The 19,956-nt window shown below is 41.3% G+C and overlaps 1 protein-coding gene across 1 annotated transcript in view; it reads right to left on the bottom strand.

The window, feature by feature from the left end:
- USP45 (ubiquitin specific peptidase 45) overlaps positions 1–19,956 on the bottom strand; it is a 45,504-nt gene that overhangs the window by 1,352 nt on the left and 24,196 nt on the right. Inside the window, exons 8-16 of the mRNA XM_084262473.1 lie at positions 15,748–15,835; positions 12,158–12,239; positions 11,070–11,161; positions 8,943–8,999; positions 7,448–7,591; positions 5,013–5,682; positions 3,222–3,319; positions 2,019–2,105; positions 1,431–1,584 (exon numbers count right to left, since the gene is read on the bottom strand). Coding sequence (XP_084118599.1) covers positions 1,431–1,584; positions 2,019–2,105; positions 3,222–3,319; positions 5,013–5,682; positions 7,448–7,591; positions 8,943–8,999; positions 11,070–11,161; positions 12,158–12,239; positions 15,748–15,835 — 1,472 coding nt within the window. The remainder of the gene's footprint in view (positions 1–1,430; positions 1,585–2,018; positions 2,106–3,221; positions 3,320–5,012; positions 5,683–7,447; positions 7,592–8,942; positions 9,000–11,069; positions 11,162–12,157; positions 12,240–15,747; positions 15,836–19,956) is intronic.

Genomic DNA, 19,956 nt, shown 5'->3' with positions numbered 1-19,956 from the left:
GTTACTGAGTCCTAACAGTGAGTCACACTAGCACACAACCAGTTCCAGCATAGGTAAAAAAAAATCACATGGCAGAAGCTGACCAGTCTGAAATTAAGAACACAAAAATATCTCATCTGTTCTAACAATCATTACAAAGGAAGCATAAAAGTGATTTAGAGTCACAGGCTGGTTTGGGTTGGAAGGGACCTCAAAGCCCATCTAGTTCCAACCCCCTGCCATGGGCAGGGACACCCTCCACTAGCCCAGGTTGCCCAAAGCCCCATCCAGCCTGGCCTTGAACATTGCCAGGGAGGAGGCAGCCACAGCTTCTCTGGGCAGCCTGTGCCAGTGCCTCACCACCCTCAGAGTAAAGAATTTCTTCCTAATATCTAGTCTAAACCTGCCCTCCTTCAGTTAAACCCATCACCCCTTCTCCTGTCACTACACTCCCTGATGAACAGCCCCTCTCCATCTCTCCTGTAGGCCCCTATAGGTACTGGAAGGCCGCTATAAGGTCTCCCTGGAGCCTTCCCCGGGCTGAACAAGCGCAACTCTCCCAGCCTGTCTTCATAGGAGAGGTGCTCCAGCCCTCTGATCATCTTTGTGGCCTCTCTGGACTTGGTCCAACAGGTCCATGTCCTCTTGTACTGAGGGCTCCAGAGCTGGACACAGTATTCCAGGTGGAGTCTAAGTATATATATTTATAAAAATTGGCCTTCTGGGAAATGAGCTTCAAATATAAAGTGACACTACATAGGACAGACAGGATAGTACTTCGTTCCCACTATCTCTGTGAAAGGAAACAGTAAATATATTTACCTTGCCTGCAGAAATCATTCACTAACACATTACATCCTACAATTGTATTTAATTCTGCATATCCAAAACATTAAGAACTAGTGTGCTGTTCCTAAAATACCAACAGAAACCCTATAGCAAACCTTGTATCCTCCATGAAGAAGTTTCCTACTTTTCACATTAAACCAGAATATTCCAGACTTTTAAGCATTAAAAAAAATTCCAATCCTAAAATAGGTAAAATGTTCAGATATACAGATAACTGAATTTAAGTTGTCATAGATTCAGCTCTTGTACTGGAATGTTTTCAAATACCAAATATGCCAAATAATTACATTTTACCAGGCACAACTATTCATCTGGATATATTATTGTGACTAGGAAAGAGAGGAGAGTTTTCCATCAATTCTATTTAATAACTGAACCCAAATTCCATTATTCACTCAGCTCTACATGGGGTTAATACAGAAGTAGGTCACATACTGGGTGTAACAGAAAAAAAAGAATTGATCTATGTGGCCCTAAAGATAAGAGAATATTCTGAGCTAAAGCAAATCTAACAGCTCTAAATCCCCTTAAGGAGAAGGAGCTATAGCCAGGGGTTGCTTTTGGCTTTACTCACAGAGAAAGGAGGCTCTGTCTGTACGTACCCAGAACGTTTTTAGTGGTAGAAATGTGCTCTAGTAATTTCTTGGAGGACGTCCTGACTTTCACATACGCTGCATAATGACCACCTCTCATCGACCCACTGTGCTCCACTATTCCATAGAGACTATACAGGACTCTTGCGCCATCCGTCACGTTCTGCATTCCCAGAAACACAGAAAACAAAGACGAATTTCACAGATACCTTAACTAGCTAGCAACAGTACTAATAAAATAAGCAAGCAGACATCTACAGCATTTCCAGTGGTGAAATGCATTTATTAAATATTGTCAGCGGCCCGTTAATTGAACTTAGTGAGCATGGAAGCTGCAATACTTGTCCTGAGTGCTGTCAGACACACTAACACCCTCACACCCACACTGATACTAGTTAACAGCCAGGATGCTCTTCATAGGAATGGAATTTCAGTTAGTTACAATTCTGGCCTTGGGATACTATTTGGAAACATTTCCTCTCTAATTTCTCTAGGAGAGGAAGTAGTAATAACCATCATCATTAACAACCCTGTTTAACTTGTGCTCAGGACAACACATGCTGCAGTATGATAAAACCAAAGATTTGAAATGGGTACCTTGCAAGATGCAGAACAGAACGGCGCCAAGTCTAAAATCAGGGGGAAATCCACATGCCTATTGACTTTCCGCAGACTCAAACCAGCCTTCAAAAGAAGAGAAAAAGAGGGGAAAAAAACCCCAACACCATAAAATGAATGTTTTACCATGAAGCTTTTGAAAGCTAAAGTGTATTACTATACTATTATAATAAGCCAAGAATACGATGGTGACTGGGAGAAGAGCTTCTTGAGAGCAGCCCTGCTGAGAAGGACTTGGGGATTCTGGTGGATGAGAAACTTAACATGAGCCAGCAGTGTGCTCTTGCAGCTCACAAGGCCAATGGTATCCTGGGCTCTATCAGAAGAGGAGTGGCCATCAGGGACAGGGAGGTGATAGTCCCTCTCCACTCTGCCCTCATGAGGCCCCATCTGGAGTCCTGTGTCCAGATCTGGGACCCCCAATACAAGGAAGATGTGGAACTTTTGGAGAGGGTTCAGAGGAGCCACAAGGATGATTAGAGGGCTGGAGCACCTGCCCTACGAAGAGAGGCTGGGGGAGCTGGGCTTGTTCAGCCTGGAGAAGAGAAGGCTGTGGGGGGACCTCATTGCAGCCTTCCAGTACCTGAAGGGAACATACAAACAGGAGGGGAATCAACTTTTTTAAAGGCTAGGCAATGGCAGGACAAGGGGGAATGGATTAAAACTAAAGGAAGGAAGGGTTAGATTAGATATTAGCGGGAAGTGTTTTACAGAGAGAGTGGTGAGGTGCTGGAACAGGCTGCCCAGAGAGGTGGTGGATGTCCTGTCCCTGGAGTTGTTCAAGGCCAGGTTGGATGGGGCCCTGGGCAACCTTGTGTAGATCCAGGCCTGGAGGTTGGTGTCCCTGCCTGTGGCAGGGGGGTTGGAGCTCTATGATCCTTGGGGTTCCTTCCAACCCAGACCATTCTATGATTCTATGATTCTTCATGTTATTTTCAGTATGGTACCTGCTGGCTATACATAAGCGTGATGGTCACATAAGAGGTTTCCCTGGACACATCTGAATGGCTAAACGTACTCTGAAGGTATTAGACACTCAAAAAACCCATAAGCATATTTCAAATGGTGGTTCTACCAGTTCTCTGTGTAAAAAGCAAGTATCAGTATGCATGATGACACTTAAACGAACGGCTCGTCCACCAGTGGGGTGGAGGAATATGCAAGGGGGTTTTGGCCTTTTACCTGGTGGAATCTCTTCAGATGGAGAATAAGAATAGCAGGAACTGAAGAAATCAGGAGCTGTTTCCGAGCGTTGGTGTAGACACCCTCCATTTTCTTTTCTGTATGTGTGAATATCAAAATAATTTGTGAAGTGAAGGCAGTCACACAGAATTTAAGCATCTGACAGAGCAGATCTGTGATGCAATGACTTTGTGCATATTCTATAAAACGCAAGGGAAATTTTGTGGAGTAACAGAAAAACATTTTCTCATTTTTAGTTGTTAAATAAACATAATCTGCCAAACCTGAGCATTATTTTAGCCTGTCCTGTACAAATCAGACCAAAAGTTGGATGGATGTACTCTATGTAGGTCAGCCTGCACACTGAGATACCTATGCTGTCTGTTACTATAGCACCCAACTTTCTTGTTAAAGCCCTTTCACCTGAAATAAATGGATGATCACTGAAACACAAAATGGAAGGCACAGGTCTCTCTATGCTGGAGATAAAGTCATAACCACTAAGACAGAGATTAGTTTTCCAGCCTTCAGTTCTTTCTGAAAGGCTCTGTACTTTGTGCTTATTTAAGAGAAAGCTCTGTGGAGACAGGTTGAATTCAGGATGCTTTATAACCTGCTGGCTGGATCACACAGGACTGGGAAATTTGGACCCCAGTCCTCCTGTGGTGCAAAGGGGAATCGTGCCACTGGTATGTATTTATTTATGTATTTTCTGCTGAAAAAAAGGATTAATTTACTGTTTTTACACATATCCAAAGGAAAATATTTCGTCTGAGGTGGAACAGAGCATTTCATGTAAAAGTAGGAGACTTCTTAAATCTTTTGTTTTAGAAGGGAAAAAAATGATTAGTTGTGAACTGATCTTCCTTTTCCACTTTCCACTTTGGCCATGGAACCAAAATATTATTGCTACAGCACCTACTCTCAGCCCAACAATGATAAATGAAAGATTATAAAATATATATTTTTAGATTTTTTTTCTGAGTTTACTAATACTTAACTTGTATCTCCACAGACATCTATAAATACACAGCAAACAGGCATTTTTTTGTCACTGCAAGGCCTCCCTTTTTATTTATAAATAATCAGAAAATTATTTTATATTTTTTTAATCCTTCTGAATTATTTTGCATTAAAAAAACCCCTCCAGTCCTTTTTAAAAGTTTACTGTTCATTGTATTGCAGCTTGTACTCAGTGAACCCTACTGGTCTGCTTGGACTATACAAACATCAAGGAAAACAATGTCACATGACAGCAGATCTAGTTAAAACAATGTCACATGACAGCAGTTCTAGTTCTCTCTCATTTCCATTCTTACAAAGCTTTGTTTTTTTCCCCTGCATATTACAAGTGTCTTTTTCTGCCCCTCCTACACATTTAATTACATTACTTCCCTGAGTATGTAAGTTGCTAGAGCTGAGCATTACAGCATTTATTTCAAAGCTTCTATAGGACTGTAAAGAACAGAAACAGCAGCAGAGAGTCATATCAAATGATGGGCCTGTTCAGTTTATGGTCATTTTAAATTACATATCTTGCATAAAATAAAGAAAGGATGCAAAGTAAACTCTTAAGTTACAGCTACAATTACGTTCCAATCTAAAATTGAGTAGTGTTGCCCTTGCAGGATGAAGTTTTAAGCTGTGAAAAGTAAATTCTGCTTTGGGAGACACTTTCTGTTCAGCTACAAGGGGGAAGCCCATGCTAGAACAATGAAACAGCTGGTTCTGAGAGGCAGACAGATGTGTCTGTACACATCTGTAGCATCCAGACAGATACAAGGACTTTACCTGTGGAGTTGGTTTTCCTCTGATACTTCTGCTTCCTTTCTGTGCAGCTCTCGCATAAAAGCTTGTTGTTCCCCATCAGGAGCTCTACAGAGGTGAACTGGTAAAGGCAGGACTGAACAGAACATTCCTTTGAGCTGGTTATGTAGCTTTGGGAAAGCGTCTGAAAAGCATTTTGAGGGTTTTGGGACAGCTGAGATTTGTCTACCGAGAACATGGAATTACTGGATAAATCTAATGGTGGATCCCCATGGCTTAGTTTTTTATCTTCATGTATAGTATCACAGAAGCTGAGTTTGGCTATGGCACTGGAAATCATCTCATCGTTACTGTCACTTGGTTTGTTGTGTGGCATTTTAACATTTATGTGGTTGATGTGCAAACCAGACCTGTTGCTGGATGGGCTGAAAGCTGTTTGCTTAGAAGCACTTTCGCTTTCTGAGGCTTCGCTGTCTGCGTCAAAGCTGCTCTCAGAGCGGCTGGCTTCCTTTTCACTGCCATCTGTCTGGCTCCCATTCACAGCCGACTCAGCAGTCGTGTCTTTGGAGCACAAGATGCCAGAGCTACCCTCCAGCTCGAGCTTTTTGCTTTTTTCCTGCATGATAACAGGACTTCTTTCTTCTTCGTTCGAGGAAGCCTTTCTGGCAAGACGTCTCTCCTGGTTCAGTTGATTCTGTAAAGCATGACATGATTATTTCAGTAATATAAGTGAGAAATGGAAAACAGATCTGTGTAGAACTGTTGGAGAGGGTTCAGAGGAGGCCACAAAGATGATTAGAGGGCTGGAGCACCTGCCCTACGAGGAGAGGCTGGGCTTGTTCAGCCTGGAGAAGAGAAGGCTGCGGGGGGACCTCACTGCAGCCTTCCAGTACCTGAAGGGAGCAGAGAAACAGCAGGGGAATGAACTTTTTAAAAGGCTAGACAATGGTAGGACAAGGGGGAATGGATTAAAACTAAAGGAAGGAAGGTTTAAATTAGATATTAGGGGGAAGTTTTTTACAGAGAGAGTGGTGAAGTGCTAGAACAGGCTGCCCAGAAGAGGTGGTCCATGTCCCGTCCCTGGAGGTGTTCAGGGCCAGGTTGGATGGGGCCCTGGGCAACCTTGTGTAGATCCAGGCTGGAGGTTGGTGTTCCTGCCTGTGGCAGGGGGGTTGGAGCTCTATGATCCTTGGGGTCCCTTCCAACCCAGACCATTCTGTGATTCTATGATCTAGCATAGCTTTTGAAAAATGACACATTCAAAGCAAATTAAACCTATTACCTTTATATTCTCCGTCTCTCACGTGTTTAAGCTACTTGATCTCCTTAAGATCTTTCTTAACCAGTTTAGGATTAGAAACCTACACTCCAGACAGCTAAGAGCATTATACTTACTGTGAGATCAATACTTCCCACAACTAAGTGCATTCACTCATGACAGCTGTGGATGACACGTACGAAGTGCTATTCATTTAATCTAACTTAAGCTTCTAAAAGGTTCACAAGTCTAAGCTAGTCCCCTGGCCTCCCATCAGATGAGCAGCTGCAGAACAAAATTCAACTCACCTTGTAGGCATCTGTCTTAGAATTAAATAAAGCATCCCTACCTGTATGTTTACTAATTGTATATTATCTAAAGTTGATTTTTTTGGAAGAAAAAAAAAAGTTGCCACAAAAACTACTACTGTAGATTAAAATAAAAAACCAAAACCAAACCCTATCAGTTTTTCATAGGGTTATGCTGGTATGTTTTTTCCCCACATGTATTCAGTGTGTTAGGACTTGACTCTCAGAGTCTTTATGGTCCCCAACAGGGCGCAGATGCAGCCAGCAGGGCTCACTGCGATAAAAGAAGCTAAAACTGTATCACGACCTCATAACCTGTAGCCTAGGCACATGCCTAAAAAAAAAAGCTCAAAATTCCCTGGAGTGTCAGGAACCCTGCACTTTGTATCTTCCACTTCCTGGCACCAATAAGAAAACACCTTGGAAACACACAATGACACATGTCAGGAGTTAAGCCCCCATCAGGGCTTCCACAGAGCAAACACAGAAACCAGCTTTCACGAGTTGCTTCCCTAACAGGGGAACTGAGTGGACAGAAATACCCTTCCACACAGCCAGTCGAGCACCTAAGCTGCAGCCATTCCAGACATGGCACTGTGTTTAGTATATCCCACTGACTATCTTCAGGTAGCTTTGCATTTGGTAGAGAGGTTTTCTGGGCTGGTTTTGTTTTGGCTCCCAACACAGAGCATGGGGACAGGTTGTTCAGACTATCCCTTAACTATATTACACAGGTGCAATTCATGAAGAATCCTCAAGCACATTTTCAGTTTTAAAACTTGAAGCGAGTCCAGATGAACTCCACATGAAAGACAAAATATATTCCCAAATATTTTCTTAAACAGGGTTTAAACATACACGAAATATACGAGTGTGAGTGTTTAAGTTCTTACCTTATCTTTTGCTAAAGCGTGTTTCTTGACAATTTTGGGTTGATTATTCAGTGTAGTGATCGAAGAACAGTTATACTGACCAAGATCTGCCTCTTGTGCACTTTTACCTTTACCTGTTCTTCCCAAAGGCACAGGTTTAGCAACCTAAGAAATCAGACAGGAAATTAGGACAGGAAATATGCCCATTTTGTATTCCTTCGCAACCTACAGAAAAGGTTCATCTAAGTGGGGTTTTCTTCCCTTTACTTCAGAAAATGGTAACCTACATAAATCCAATTAACTCTGCCCTGAATGGTGGTAAAAGACTGCTCTCTAATTTTATCATAAATTCCCTGTCAGCATCTTTGAAGTATCAACTGAGAGCCACGAGAAATAGAAATGATAAAACATTCCTGTACAGAATACATACCAAGTAACCCATGCTAATGTTGTGTAAGTACCTGCACGGCTGTATGAGATGTGAATTTATCTGAGGTGCCCATAAGTCAGCCTCTGGTGCTGCCTACCACCTTATGATGTCATGAAGGAGCTGCAACACATCCCCCATCACGTTAATGGCAGCAGCATATTACACTGTTCACTACCATAAAGTAAAGTATGTCCTCAAGTAAGAGCAGCGAATAGCAGCAGACCCCTCTCTGTAACAGAACCCATGCAGTTCCCATGTCAGGTGTGCGAGCTGGGAAGCCCAAGGGCCCGGGTACTCAAAACCCACTTAAAGCTTTAGCCCCCACAGATGCCCACCCACACTCTACACAGCAACCAAGGGGAAGGATTCATGATGAACAAAGCCAGTGTTTGGAGACAAGTACATTTTATACAGGATTAAATATTACATTAAATACTCACCCTTAAAGGTACGTGAACACACGCAAGGGAGGGCAGGGGGAAAAGAAACACTCCTGACCCCTCCCCCCAAATGAAAACCCCAACTCCTGCAAAACCAGAGAATACTCCTTCAGAGGAGCACAATTCCTCCACAGCTAGTGGAGGCGTTCTGTGAACCCCCCATGTCAAAAAGGCCAGAATAAATACATTCAAAGTCTACCCATTTTTACACTGTCTCATCCCATAGGCACACTTCAGTTCGGAGGATCCCAGTTCCCTAGATGCAAACTAACAGATTAGAATCTACTTTCTGGACCTTCACAAAAAGTCTATAATCACTCTATTCACATATGCCCATACTAAAATGCTACTAAATTAAACTAATCTCAGCCCTGCATATACTGTAAATTACAGTGGTCTTTTGTTCAAAGTTTGGACAGGTTTAAAAACATATGTACTTATGACACTGTGTGTGTATCTATGTGTGTGTATGTGTATATATGTAGATAAAATCCTATAATGAACACAAGGTATTACAGTACATGTAATACAAGCACAGACTTGTAGACTTGGAGTCAAAACTGTGTGTGTATACATAAACAACTTCATAAAGGTGTGTAAAAGTCCTCTGGAAGCAATAGTTACTTATACATATTCTGTTTCTTACCCTCTCCTCTATTATAGGAAGTGAAAGATCAATGAAAGGTTCTTTTACTGATGAAATCTTGAAGAAAAAGAGAAAATGCATATTAAATGGAAAGAACATCACATGTGTTTAGCATATAGCTCCCCTTTTAAAATCAAATTGTTATCAACTATACAAAAAACTAATTAGTTACAAGATGTATAAATTACAATGAAGAACTTCATGTATTGGGTTTTTTTTAATTAATATTTTAAGTTAGCTCTGATTTTTGTTCTAACATGGCACAAAACTTCAGCATAGAATCATAAAGGGCAAGGCCATTTATCTGGGCACAAACTGGACCTAGAAGTAGTGTGGTGCTCAGTTTCTCTGAGCTCCAGACAGATTTTCAGGTCATGTAGGCTGTCTAGATGGTACAGTTCTGCAGAAAGCTAATTTTTAGAGTTTCCTGATCTTGGACACTTCTACGCAGGTGTGTGACCTTGTACACTGTTAAGCAGCAAGAACTGGTTAATGACAGTTAGATGGCAGGTTCTACTCTGATGGTCTCAGAAAAGAGTAAAGTAGGCTTTCTGGTTACAGCCAAAAGCTTTATTAGAATTATTCACACCATAGCATATTCTAGCAATTGTTAAAATAAATCAAATTACTAGGGACAAGGGGATTAAAAAAAAAACCCAAACAACAAACCCAACCTTGTTTTCTGTACTAAAGTTTTATTTTGCCATCTATACACCACATAAAATCTGAGCTGAAACTGGAAGTACCTGGTAAAGCATACCTAAAGACTCCCTGAGCACTTCCAATCTGTCTGACTAAACTATCTCATCCAAGCCTGTTCCTTAAGGTTCTCCCTTGCCATTCTCAAATTCCTTCCAAAACTGACTTACCTCTGTAAAGCCTGAAAAATGAGAACTTTAAAAAAAGAATATTTATAATAATCATATTGTACATGCAAGTTACTGAACACAGTCGTGCCCTCAGTGACTGTCAGCATTGCCCTTCTCTCCTATCTGTGACCCTGTCTTCCACCTGCAAGGTTAGGTAAGGACTGTAGGCTTACTTCTACCTGTCGTGCGAGGGACTCAGCATGGTTTAGGTTCCAGGGAAGCAACAAGCTTAAAACTACTGTAACTATGGTGACTGACTGCCTGATGAGTCAAGTTCAGACAGGGATTCCTCTAAAAAGTGAGTCTGCATGAACAAACATAAGTCAAAAATACCTTTGCTACTGCAGGCAAAGGAAAGCCAATGCTTAACTCTTCCTCAAAAGGCTACAGCTAGCAAATTCCCCAGTCCTCTGCAGGCAGAATACAAGGACCCAGCAAAAATAAATGAAACACACAAAATACATACATCCTCTACTTTTCTTTTTATGTAGTCAAAAGTTCTTCATTGATACTAGTGGCACACCGAAGTGTGATCTGCTCATCACACAGAGGGAAGTTCACCTGGCACCGCGGGGCTACGCCTCGTTATTCGCACTGATTTACTTAATCTCTATAGTATGAAATATAATGCTTTAGACTAAACACAAACGCAACATTCAATTAGAGAAGTCATGCAAATAAGAATTTTCTCTTCCAAAGGTAAATAAAATTATGGAAAGCATTTACGATGAAATGTCAGTAATATTAATTATGAAAGGAATATGCTGTTCATTAGAGTTGTTACGTTAATTATCAAAAATACTTCAAGTAAAAAAAAAAAAAAGCAAAACCAATTTTAGCATTTCCCCACTCATGTTAATTCAAAGTAATCAATTCCCAATTTTCACATATATCCCAGAATGCCAGGCAGGAGGATTTATGTTTTAAGACTGATAGATGGGTTTTTTTAAAGTATCAAAATTGGGGTGTAAAATGGATGATTACAGAATTTGGAACCTCCAGCCTTAAGTCAGATGTAAAATCAAGCCCAGTACTCAAATAATTTTTTAATTCAAAGGACCCCTTCTTCTTAGGTTTAAGAGGATAATGCTTAATAAAGGAATAAATAATTTTTCAATGAGAAACTTTCAATAAAGTCTTGTTTATACAGACAAACAAACAAGTATAAAATTGGGGATACAATTTTATACTTTCAAGACAACGTAATCAAACCAGAATGTGATCTATTCCACATCAAACCAAATTCCAGAATACCTACATTTTCACATTCCTCACACATGACAGTGCTAGTCAATTCACCAACAAAGATCCTATCTATGAAGTTCATCTTCACACCCTCTCTTCCATATGCTGAAAAAACATTGCCTTTTTTAAATGTGAAAAATAACAGATCCAATGCCACACTATAAGCACAACATAATTCTTTCTATGATTTATTGTGAAAGAACAATTTTAAACATATTCAAAATGTTTTGAACAAAACACAATAACTAACACATCATATACTGTATTATCTCAACATTTAAATATGTTTTAGCAGTACAGTTCCCTTTTATCCTTCCCTTCCCCACCTATGGTAACAGAATAATACCACTGTATCTCTCAAGAAGAAGCCTTTTAAATAAAATCTCAGTTTTCTTTTCAATACATCATATTGTATTGCCTTGATATCAACGCTAGGGTAGCAGACAGGTTGCCATCCTTTTCAAATGCTTTCTGAAGCAATAAAACTCTGAAAAAATGAGACAAATGCCTGATTTTATACATCTCTATGCCTTAACTGTTGCAGATTTGGGAAAGGTGACTTTTAAAGTGGCTTAGTCGTTATTAAGCCTTTAATTAAAACAAACTGCCCAAAATTAGAACTTTTGCATAAGGATAAAAAGAGGTAAAATTTAATTAAAATCATCTTGTTTTGATTTTTTTAAAAGTGCCTTTGTTTGAAACAGTTTCCTGTCTTGGCTTTCTAATTGTATTTATCAGTGACCGGGCAGCAATCACTATCAGTTTCGTTTACATAAAGCGGCCTCTCTGAAGGATACAATAATTGTGGGTATATAACAAGCCTGATGATGTGGGAAAAACCCAAACCCCAAAACCAGTTTAGAAAACAAAATTGTATTCTACCTATCATTACAAGAGGTTATGTTAAGACAGGGTAAGCCTTCACCCCGGATACAAAGATGCAAGTCCGCACATACTAAGCACTCTATACATCAGATTCGCGCTAGGTGGCACTAGAATAACACGTAAACTCCCAACTGCCTGCGGGGTTGCTGCTCCCAAGGCAGTGGTATTTAGGAACTTAATGCTATTTTTAGCGATATTCAATAAAGAACTGCATACCTTTGACTTTTCTTCTAGTTTCTTCATCCGCCGTCTTAGTAGTTGGGTTATTAAACGCTTTTAAGATACCAGTTTGTATACGCTAGGATTAAAAAGAAAACACACCTTGCTAGTACTCCAGGTGTAAACATTCCAAAAAACATTAACACGTGATTAAATTGTATCCACTCTTATTTCCATACAATAAGCGCAATTTCATATATTTAAACAAGTGTTGTCCTTCACTGACAGCCTCGAAGCTACACTTTAAAGCTTAACTTTAGCAAGTAACCATCCAGAAATTTCCTCCCCTGAAAAGGGAGCCCTTGGAGAGCACCCAAGAGGTTCTCAAGAAGCTGTAAGATCTTATTTCCATTTCTTCCACTGCTCGAGGGGGTAAATGCTGGAGAAAAATGGATTAGTACTGGTTGACTAGAAGACAAAGTACTTAAAAGTAGACAAGTACCTTTCAATAACCAGACGTGGATGCTGGTGCCTGGGCACTACTTTTATTGCTTCTGTTTATTTTCTAACCCTGCACGTTTCAAAGTTATGTTAGAAAACCATAGGAGAGAGACAAACATTTTATGAATCCCCATAAAAGTCATAAACAATCTCTCAAAAAAAAATCCTAAAGACTACATTTTTGAAAGAAGAATCAGAAAGCAATGAATTCATACAGGAAGTCGCACCATCAAACTGGGGGTGCTCCTCCACCCTACCCCCCACCATGTCCCAGCTGCCCTGGGCTAATGAGGTGCTGTATTCCTGAGAGGGGTACCCTGGCAAGGGACGGCTGCAGTGGGCATGACCCCCATTTCCCTCTTTCCTGGCCCTCGAATCCACAGGCTCCAGTAACGTGTGCGACATTTACAATGACATGTGTCACTGAAGTCACACTTAGACCAAAGTACCACTCTAGAGACAAACTGTGACACAGAACCTTCTGCAAGTAACTCAACCCCCCATGTCCTAACAGGGAAATAATAATAAATAACTCTCGTTTGCAGGCAGCAAATAACACTTTCAAGTCGTATATTACAGAAGCGTTATGATGACAGACAGTCTCAGAGGCTGGGTTTCCAGTTCAGGCACCCATCAGACCAAGTCACACTCTTACCTTATGAGTATGTGACCTGGCTTGTGAATTAACTCCCGCTGCCCCGAGCCCAGCTTTGTTCATCTTAAAGCCAACAATATACTAAAAGGACTAATCAATAGGTAATTCATGAAGTTGAGCACCATAAATGGGTTTAGGGCCATAAGCAACCCTTTTGTTAGGATTAGCTCGTTGAACCATTTATTTAGGTCAAAGAAAGACACAGTCTTTGAATGGGCAGGGCGCTGCGGACAATGGCAGCAGACATTAATCAATTAGCAGCAGGGTTCAGCCACTTCAGGCCCCGGTGTGAAACCATCTCCGGCCCACATTGCTGGAAACGGCAGACGCTATGTCATCTTTATTGTAGTATCGACAAGCTTTTATCTTCAAAAACCCACTGGCGCACACAGGCACTTCCCAACTTTTTCTAACCTGGATAGGAAAAAGTTCAACACTGGTGCCTGAGAGGCTTTTCGTGAGACACAAATCAGGGAGAAGAGGCAAAAATAGAATGCCCGTTTTTTGACAGTCGCTGTAAGCAGTGCTACGGTATGTATCGTGTATTTCTCATCAAAACTCTTCAGGTTTAAAAACAATCAATCCCTGTAGGGATAGCGAAGCGGGGATGGCTGCATTCAGCTGTCTCACCAGAGGATGGCAAAGCACGCGGCTGTCCTTTCGGCACGGCTGCCCCCTCTTCTGAGAGTAAGGTTTAAAAGCAGGGAGAAAGAGAAAGGTCAGCGGCTGTCACCCCTGCTACAGGAGTCTGGTGGCAGGCGCGCTGCTGCAGGCAGGCTGTGCTCAGCCAGAGCCCGCGTTGGTGGGGAGCCCGCAGGGGCAGCTCCAGGCTCCCGCTGCCGGCAGGGATGCTCCTGTCTGGGTCTGGCCAGCACAGCAGCCGGCACTCACCACAGGCACGATGCTCACCATTCCTCATGCCAAAATGTGGGATAATTAGAAAAAATAATTTAAAAACCTCGACTGAGAGCTTTTTCTAGTCACTGCTGGAGCAGCCCGAGGCGGTGAAGACATGTTTGCAGTAATGCACCATTAGGGTGGCGGAGGGGTGTGAGTGTCCAGCACGGCGGGACAAACCTCTCCCCGCTCACTGACAGGGTCAGCAGAAACGCTCTGCAGTCCGAAAGGTCACTGGAAAGTCTCACCACCTATTAGTCTGTTGTGGCAGCTCTGGAGCTACTGTAGCTGTCTCTGCTCTCCAATATTAAACAATTAACAAACACAGGTTATCATTACGACAGCGTATTCATGGGGGAAAACAGCAGACTCACTTGAGGGGAACACACAGTCCCCTCCTGGAGAAGCTGCTTTCGTTGCTGCCATAATCCTGCTCTTGGTGAATTCTCTCTTGTGAGGCAAACACAGGTTCGACCTTTTATTGCACGACAATCAACAAACAAATTAAAGTTGGGGTCTACTGCAAAAAACATGATGACTGCTGTTCAACGAAGGTCATCTGCTTCTGCTGCATGCTCTGTTCAACACCTGACTTCATAGTGTGACAGGGTCAAGGCTTAGCTGTAGTTCAGTTCTGCTTATGATTGAGTGTACTGCTCATAGGACTGATGTATATTAAATATTCTGGTAGAATGGGGATTCATTCACCACTGCCAGGATCCTGGGTCAGACACAGCTTTATATCTTATCTCCAAGATAATTCAGGTCAGGATCATGACACTCACCACGTTACCAAATGAGAAGGAAGTACGCGTAAGATTTAAGGCCCTCCTTTTGACAAGATCTAGAAAACACTGTTTACCAAAATATCATCTGAAAAGGAGGGTCCAAGACTAAGGCAGATGAAATCTGACAGTGTCAAAATAGTTTGAACAAGCAAACACACACGTCCCTGATTTCAACACTGCAGGAGGCCAGAAGCTTGAGGAAAAGCACATGGGGATATTTTTAATTGAACAGGTTATATACTCTAACATACTTAGATGTAGATCTTGAATAATGAAAAGCAGTGCCTTATTTATTCAACAAGTAGTTCTTCACACTTCTAAGAGAGATAAGAAGTTTCACAGTATTTTTTTTTTTACTCGTTTTTTCACTTAAATAGATTCCAGTGAAAATTATGGGCAGGCCCACAGCTGGCAGCTGCTCGTTTCTGTCCCAAAGCTCTACCGTAAAATGCACTTTGTCAGCTACATCAGAGGTTCTACTTCTACCCAGAAGTCCTTCTTTATGTCCTTTTATTTTTCTCATCAAAGCAAACAATTCAGATTCCTAAAGTTATCACGATCTACTTACTGTTCTCTTTCTGAAACGCAAACCTTCATTCCAATCAGCAGTTTTAACACACCAACATGAACATAAATAAATCCTCTTTCAAAAAAGTCATTATTTTTCTTAAGACAACAAAACCAGCCACTGCTACTCCATTAAATGCATCTTTAAAACATGAGGAACATGAAGAACACTGAAGCAATGACTAATAGTTTGTCATACAGTCAAGTAAGTTCTTTAAAAACATGCAGAAAGATGTTACCTTTGTTTCTTCTATCCTCATTGCATCCAACAGATAGTGCAGAAGCTCCTGGCTGTCCTGCTGCTGGAAGCCCTTGAATCGAGGAGCCCTACAAAAGAAGTGGTAAGGAATTTAAACTTACATTGGGAGGTCCTTAGTGAGAAGTGACTTCATCAGACTTGTAGTGGATGTCAGGGGTACAAATAGGTGCGATCCCAGCTGCACCTTCAGCTTTACGAAGCTCCTGGTGGGGTTCTAATTACATAAAATAGGCCACCCTTTCCTCAAGGTAACATACTGACCCTGTTTGGGATGGCTTCACTAAAAACACAGCTGTGCCAGTAGTTTCATCCATGCTAGCAGCATTTTGCTGACAGACTACACCAGTATTTCTGTATCCCCAAACAGTCCCAATGTCATGGATGAAAAGAAGATTTTCAAAGTGCTTAACCTCCCCTGCTACCTCACCCTTCTCGCTACAAAGAAGAAATCTCCATATAGAGTAAAACAGAAACAGCACAAGAGACTGAACTGAAAAGACACAATCTTGAAACTTCTTAACTTCTTAAACAAAAGCCTGCATAACCATATTCTCCAAATGGCTCCAGGGGCAATCCATCCAGAAATCTGCAGCTTACTGAACTGAGCGCACAGTCAGTAACAGGCTACACACACTAGGAATGAGCAGCATCGCGTAAGCACAGGGGTGCTACTAAGAGAACATAAGAGAAAATTGTAATAATCTGATATCCTGATATATGTAATTTACATTGTATTCAATTAGTCTTTTGTTTATACTAAATCCCTTCAATTAATACTACAGATACTGGAGATAAATGCTCTAAAACATAGGATTTCCCTTCTAAGAGGCTTGCTAATGAGAAAAGCCAGGGTTTGGCAGGCAGAGTTCAATTATGCTTCTGTTGTTAGACAAGAGCTACTCTTATACTTGCTTCACAGAAGTTTTAAAAGGACATTTTACCATCATGAGTTAACAACACACACCATATCCACGTCCCAACTCCTGTTCTACAGTCTGCAGTAGTTCACATCTGAAATTCAGAATAAAGCACACGGTATAACCAGAAACAAATTAAATGTGAAGAGCCTAAAAATGACAAGGCAATCTCGTCACAGTTGCTTTGATTCAGACAATACTTCTGAATCCAGATTCTAAAAACTATCAGGTCTGCAAAAGCAGGTAATAAATTGGCTACATATAATCTGTTGGGTTTTTTTTTTTTCCCAAAAGCTGGCTATTAGAATTGTATACCCAATGGGTTCTGAGGGGAAAAAAAAAATAATCTGACATGACAGAGGTTGAATAGTCACAAATCCGCTGCACTAATTCAAAGAAATCTTACTAACACAACAACCAGGCATACCAGGTATTTTGCTCCCACTGCATATCGAACATAAAAACATTTCAAATTTCTGAGTGGAACAAACCAAATTATTTGGACAACCAAGGGAAGCTCATTAAGTGTCCACCTTGTTACTGTGACTTAATATCATTGCATTTCTTATCACCATGAGCTTACTTTACTGATCTGAATAGCCAGAGTTAAGAAGAAAATCCTGCTGCAGTGTTCTTTTCTCATGTTCATCACGTTTAGAAGATGGGGAATAGTGTGACCCATCCCATCCAAACTTTATAACCCTTGGCAAAACTTTTTAAAGTATCATTTCCACACCATATCTGTAAGTGCAGGTGGCAGATACATCAGCCTCAAGCCCACAGCAGCCTGCCATGGAGATTTCTCTAGTCATCCCCAAAACGGTGGTGAGCAGCATCTCAGGCTGAAAGTGTGAAGTGGCCTGCAGGAGAAGGCCAGGAGGCTGCAGCTCTCCAGCCATCCTGTTCATGAGGTGAGTGATAAACACTTCTGACACCACGTGCCACAGCCACCTTTTATATAATAAAGCTGAATTAAGGGAGGGTGGGGTTTTTTTGCTTTGCTTTGTTTTTGAGATCCCCAGTGAGCTAAAAAGCATTAGAGCCACAACTGAAACAAGATCCTGCTTCTGCATAAATAATATCATCACCTTCTGAATGTGCAATACTGAATGAATGTCTGAAGTTCCTTGATTACAAGCCCACCTTCTAGAATGATATACACTGGCTACTCAGGTTAAACTGAAATCTAAGTCACCAAAGACTGCAGTGGCTTCTAAAAATAAAAATCCTGCGTGCTTCCAAAATTTTAATCTCTAGAAACTAAAAGTCTTGAAGGCAAGGGTCCACATGCTTTGGAAAATGCACATCTGGTGTCACCCTCGTCCTCTCACTGTCCTTTGAGCTGTCCTCCTCTGTGGTGTCTGGCCACAGCACCAGCAGAGACAAGCCAGCTTGCAAGTCAGCCCAAGGATGCAGAAGGGCCCCTGGCACTGGCTGAGTTTGTACCATTAGTGCTTTACTATGCAGGACAAATAAAAAGCAAAGGCTCCACAGGAAAAGCAATTCTTGTAAAAGGGCCACCAGCAGCATCCACATGACCCTCATTAACCAGAAGAGGAAAAACCTCTGTTTCAGGCTACGGTCCTGTTTTCTCCAGTGATGCTTTAGCCAACTGCAAAGGGGTAACACCACATCTGTTCATGAGGCAGCCACTCAGCAGTCTCAATCACTGCTGTTCAGAAACTGCAAATTCCTTTTTTTACTACTGATGGCACCCAAATATACTCTAAATATCATCTTTTCCAGGCACAGATCACATAAAAATTACAAAATACACTTATCAATACACAGACAGATCCTTCAGCTGTATTCTTTACCAAGACAACCACAGCTAGAAGGCTTCTCAAGGATCCTTTGGATCTCCAGCTTCCTGCAATCCCAAAAGAGACGGCATACATGTTCACTATTAACACATCTCTCCTCACACTAGCTTACTGGCCAAACCACACCTGTCTTGCCCTTTTTTATAAAACTGTCAGAGTGGCCAGAAAAACCAACCACTTAGTCACCCACTTTATTAAATGCAGGCTGAGCCAGTTTTCATTTTCAGCCTCATGTTCCCTGCTCTGGCTAAGCAGTGCATTGGGCTGCAAACACACAGCAGTATTTTCTCAAGGCGCAATCATCTTACTCGCCCCCTCAAGCTCTTTCAGCTGCCCCAGGGTTCCTGAGGGTGAGGTTTCTTTTCCCTCTCATACAGTAAAGCTGCTCAGATTTGCTTCAGAAACTCCTGCTCACGGACGGGAGGAATTAAAGGTGGTCAGAAAAACACATCACACGTGCAACGTTGTGCCCACAACAGCAAAACTGAAAGGCCGGGTGAGACGGCCGGATGCCAAGGTGGGGAGCAGCAGCCCCGTGGTACAGCGACACACAGGTCTCCCTTCTGAACTGCTCGCTGGAGGCACTTGGGGATGTAACTGGAGAAGGATCTAAGGTGCCGAGGCATTCAAGGTCAGTGCCTAAAATTAAGTGGAATAAATCTGGACCTGCATATGCAAAACAACATGTCCACACGTACAAATACGATACTGGCACATTTGTACTTCGTACCTACTTCTTGACACAGAGTTGACAATATCCCTCGTTAAAAAATATTTAACGATGCTGTTCTGCCATGAGGCTTTCTATAAAATCTGGAATTAGCAGATTCCATATGATTTTTTTGAGTAATTATTTTTAAAGCAAATTTAATGTCCTGGCTAGAATCAGGACAGCAGGTCAATCTAAAAAGAAAATTTGATTCAAATTAAAAAAGAAAACACTCAAACTTGAAATACTCCTCTCAAAACCTAAAAAATTTGGCTTAATATTTTTAAAATGCAATTTTTTACTGCTATTAAGATTAAATATTTCCAATTATTTTGATTATAAACCCTGAATTAATTCTGAAAAGCTCTGAACCTTTATTTTTGATCCAATAAAACACTCAATATACATTAAAAAAACCCAAACAGCACATGTACCTCCATGGACATGTTTACATGCATGCACAGTTTCATTTTTCAATTTGCTAAACCAGTTTTATCTTTGTTTCTTTCACTAAATATCCAGGAATTTGAAAGAATCTTTTTTTTTCTTTTTTATCATAGATGCAAAAACTAGTTCAAGTCTGAGAAACCTTCTTCGTTAGCCACAGTATTACCAGCAGTTTTGTCAACGAGAAAGTTCCTGTTTTCCTGAGACAATGAGAATCACTGGGTAGATTCAACTGATCCCATCCAATAAATGTACAGCCAGAAAATAAAACTTTGCTTTACACGCTGACTGAT

Source organism: Gallinula chloropus (genome assembly GCF_964237585.1).
Source record: "Gallinula chloropus genome assembly, chromosome: 3".
In the NCBI taxonomy this organism is placed as follows: Eukaryota; Metazoa; Chordata; class Aves; order Gruiformes; family Rallidae; genus Gallinula; species Gallinula chloropus.
Note: the sequence above shows the minus strand (reverse complement) of the source record. Positions and strands in the feature narration are given on the sequence as shown.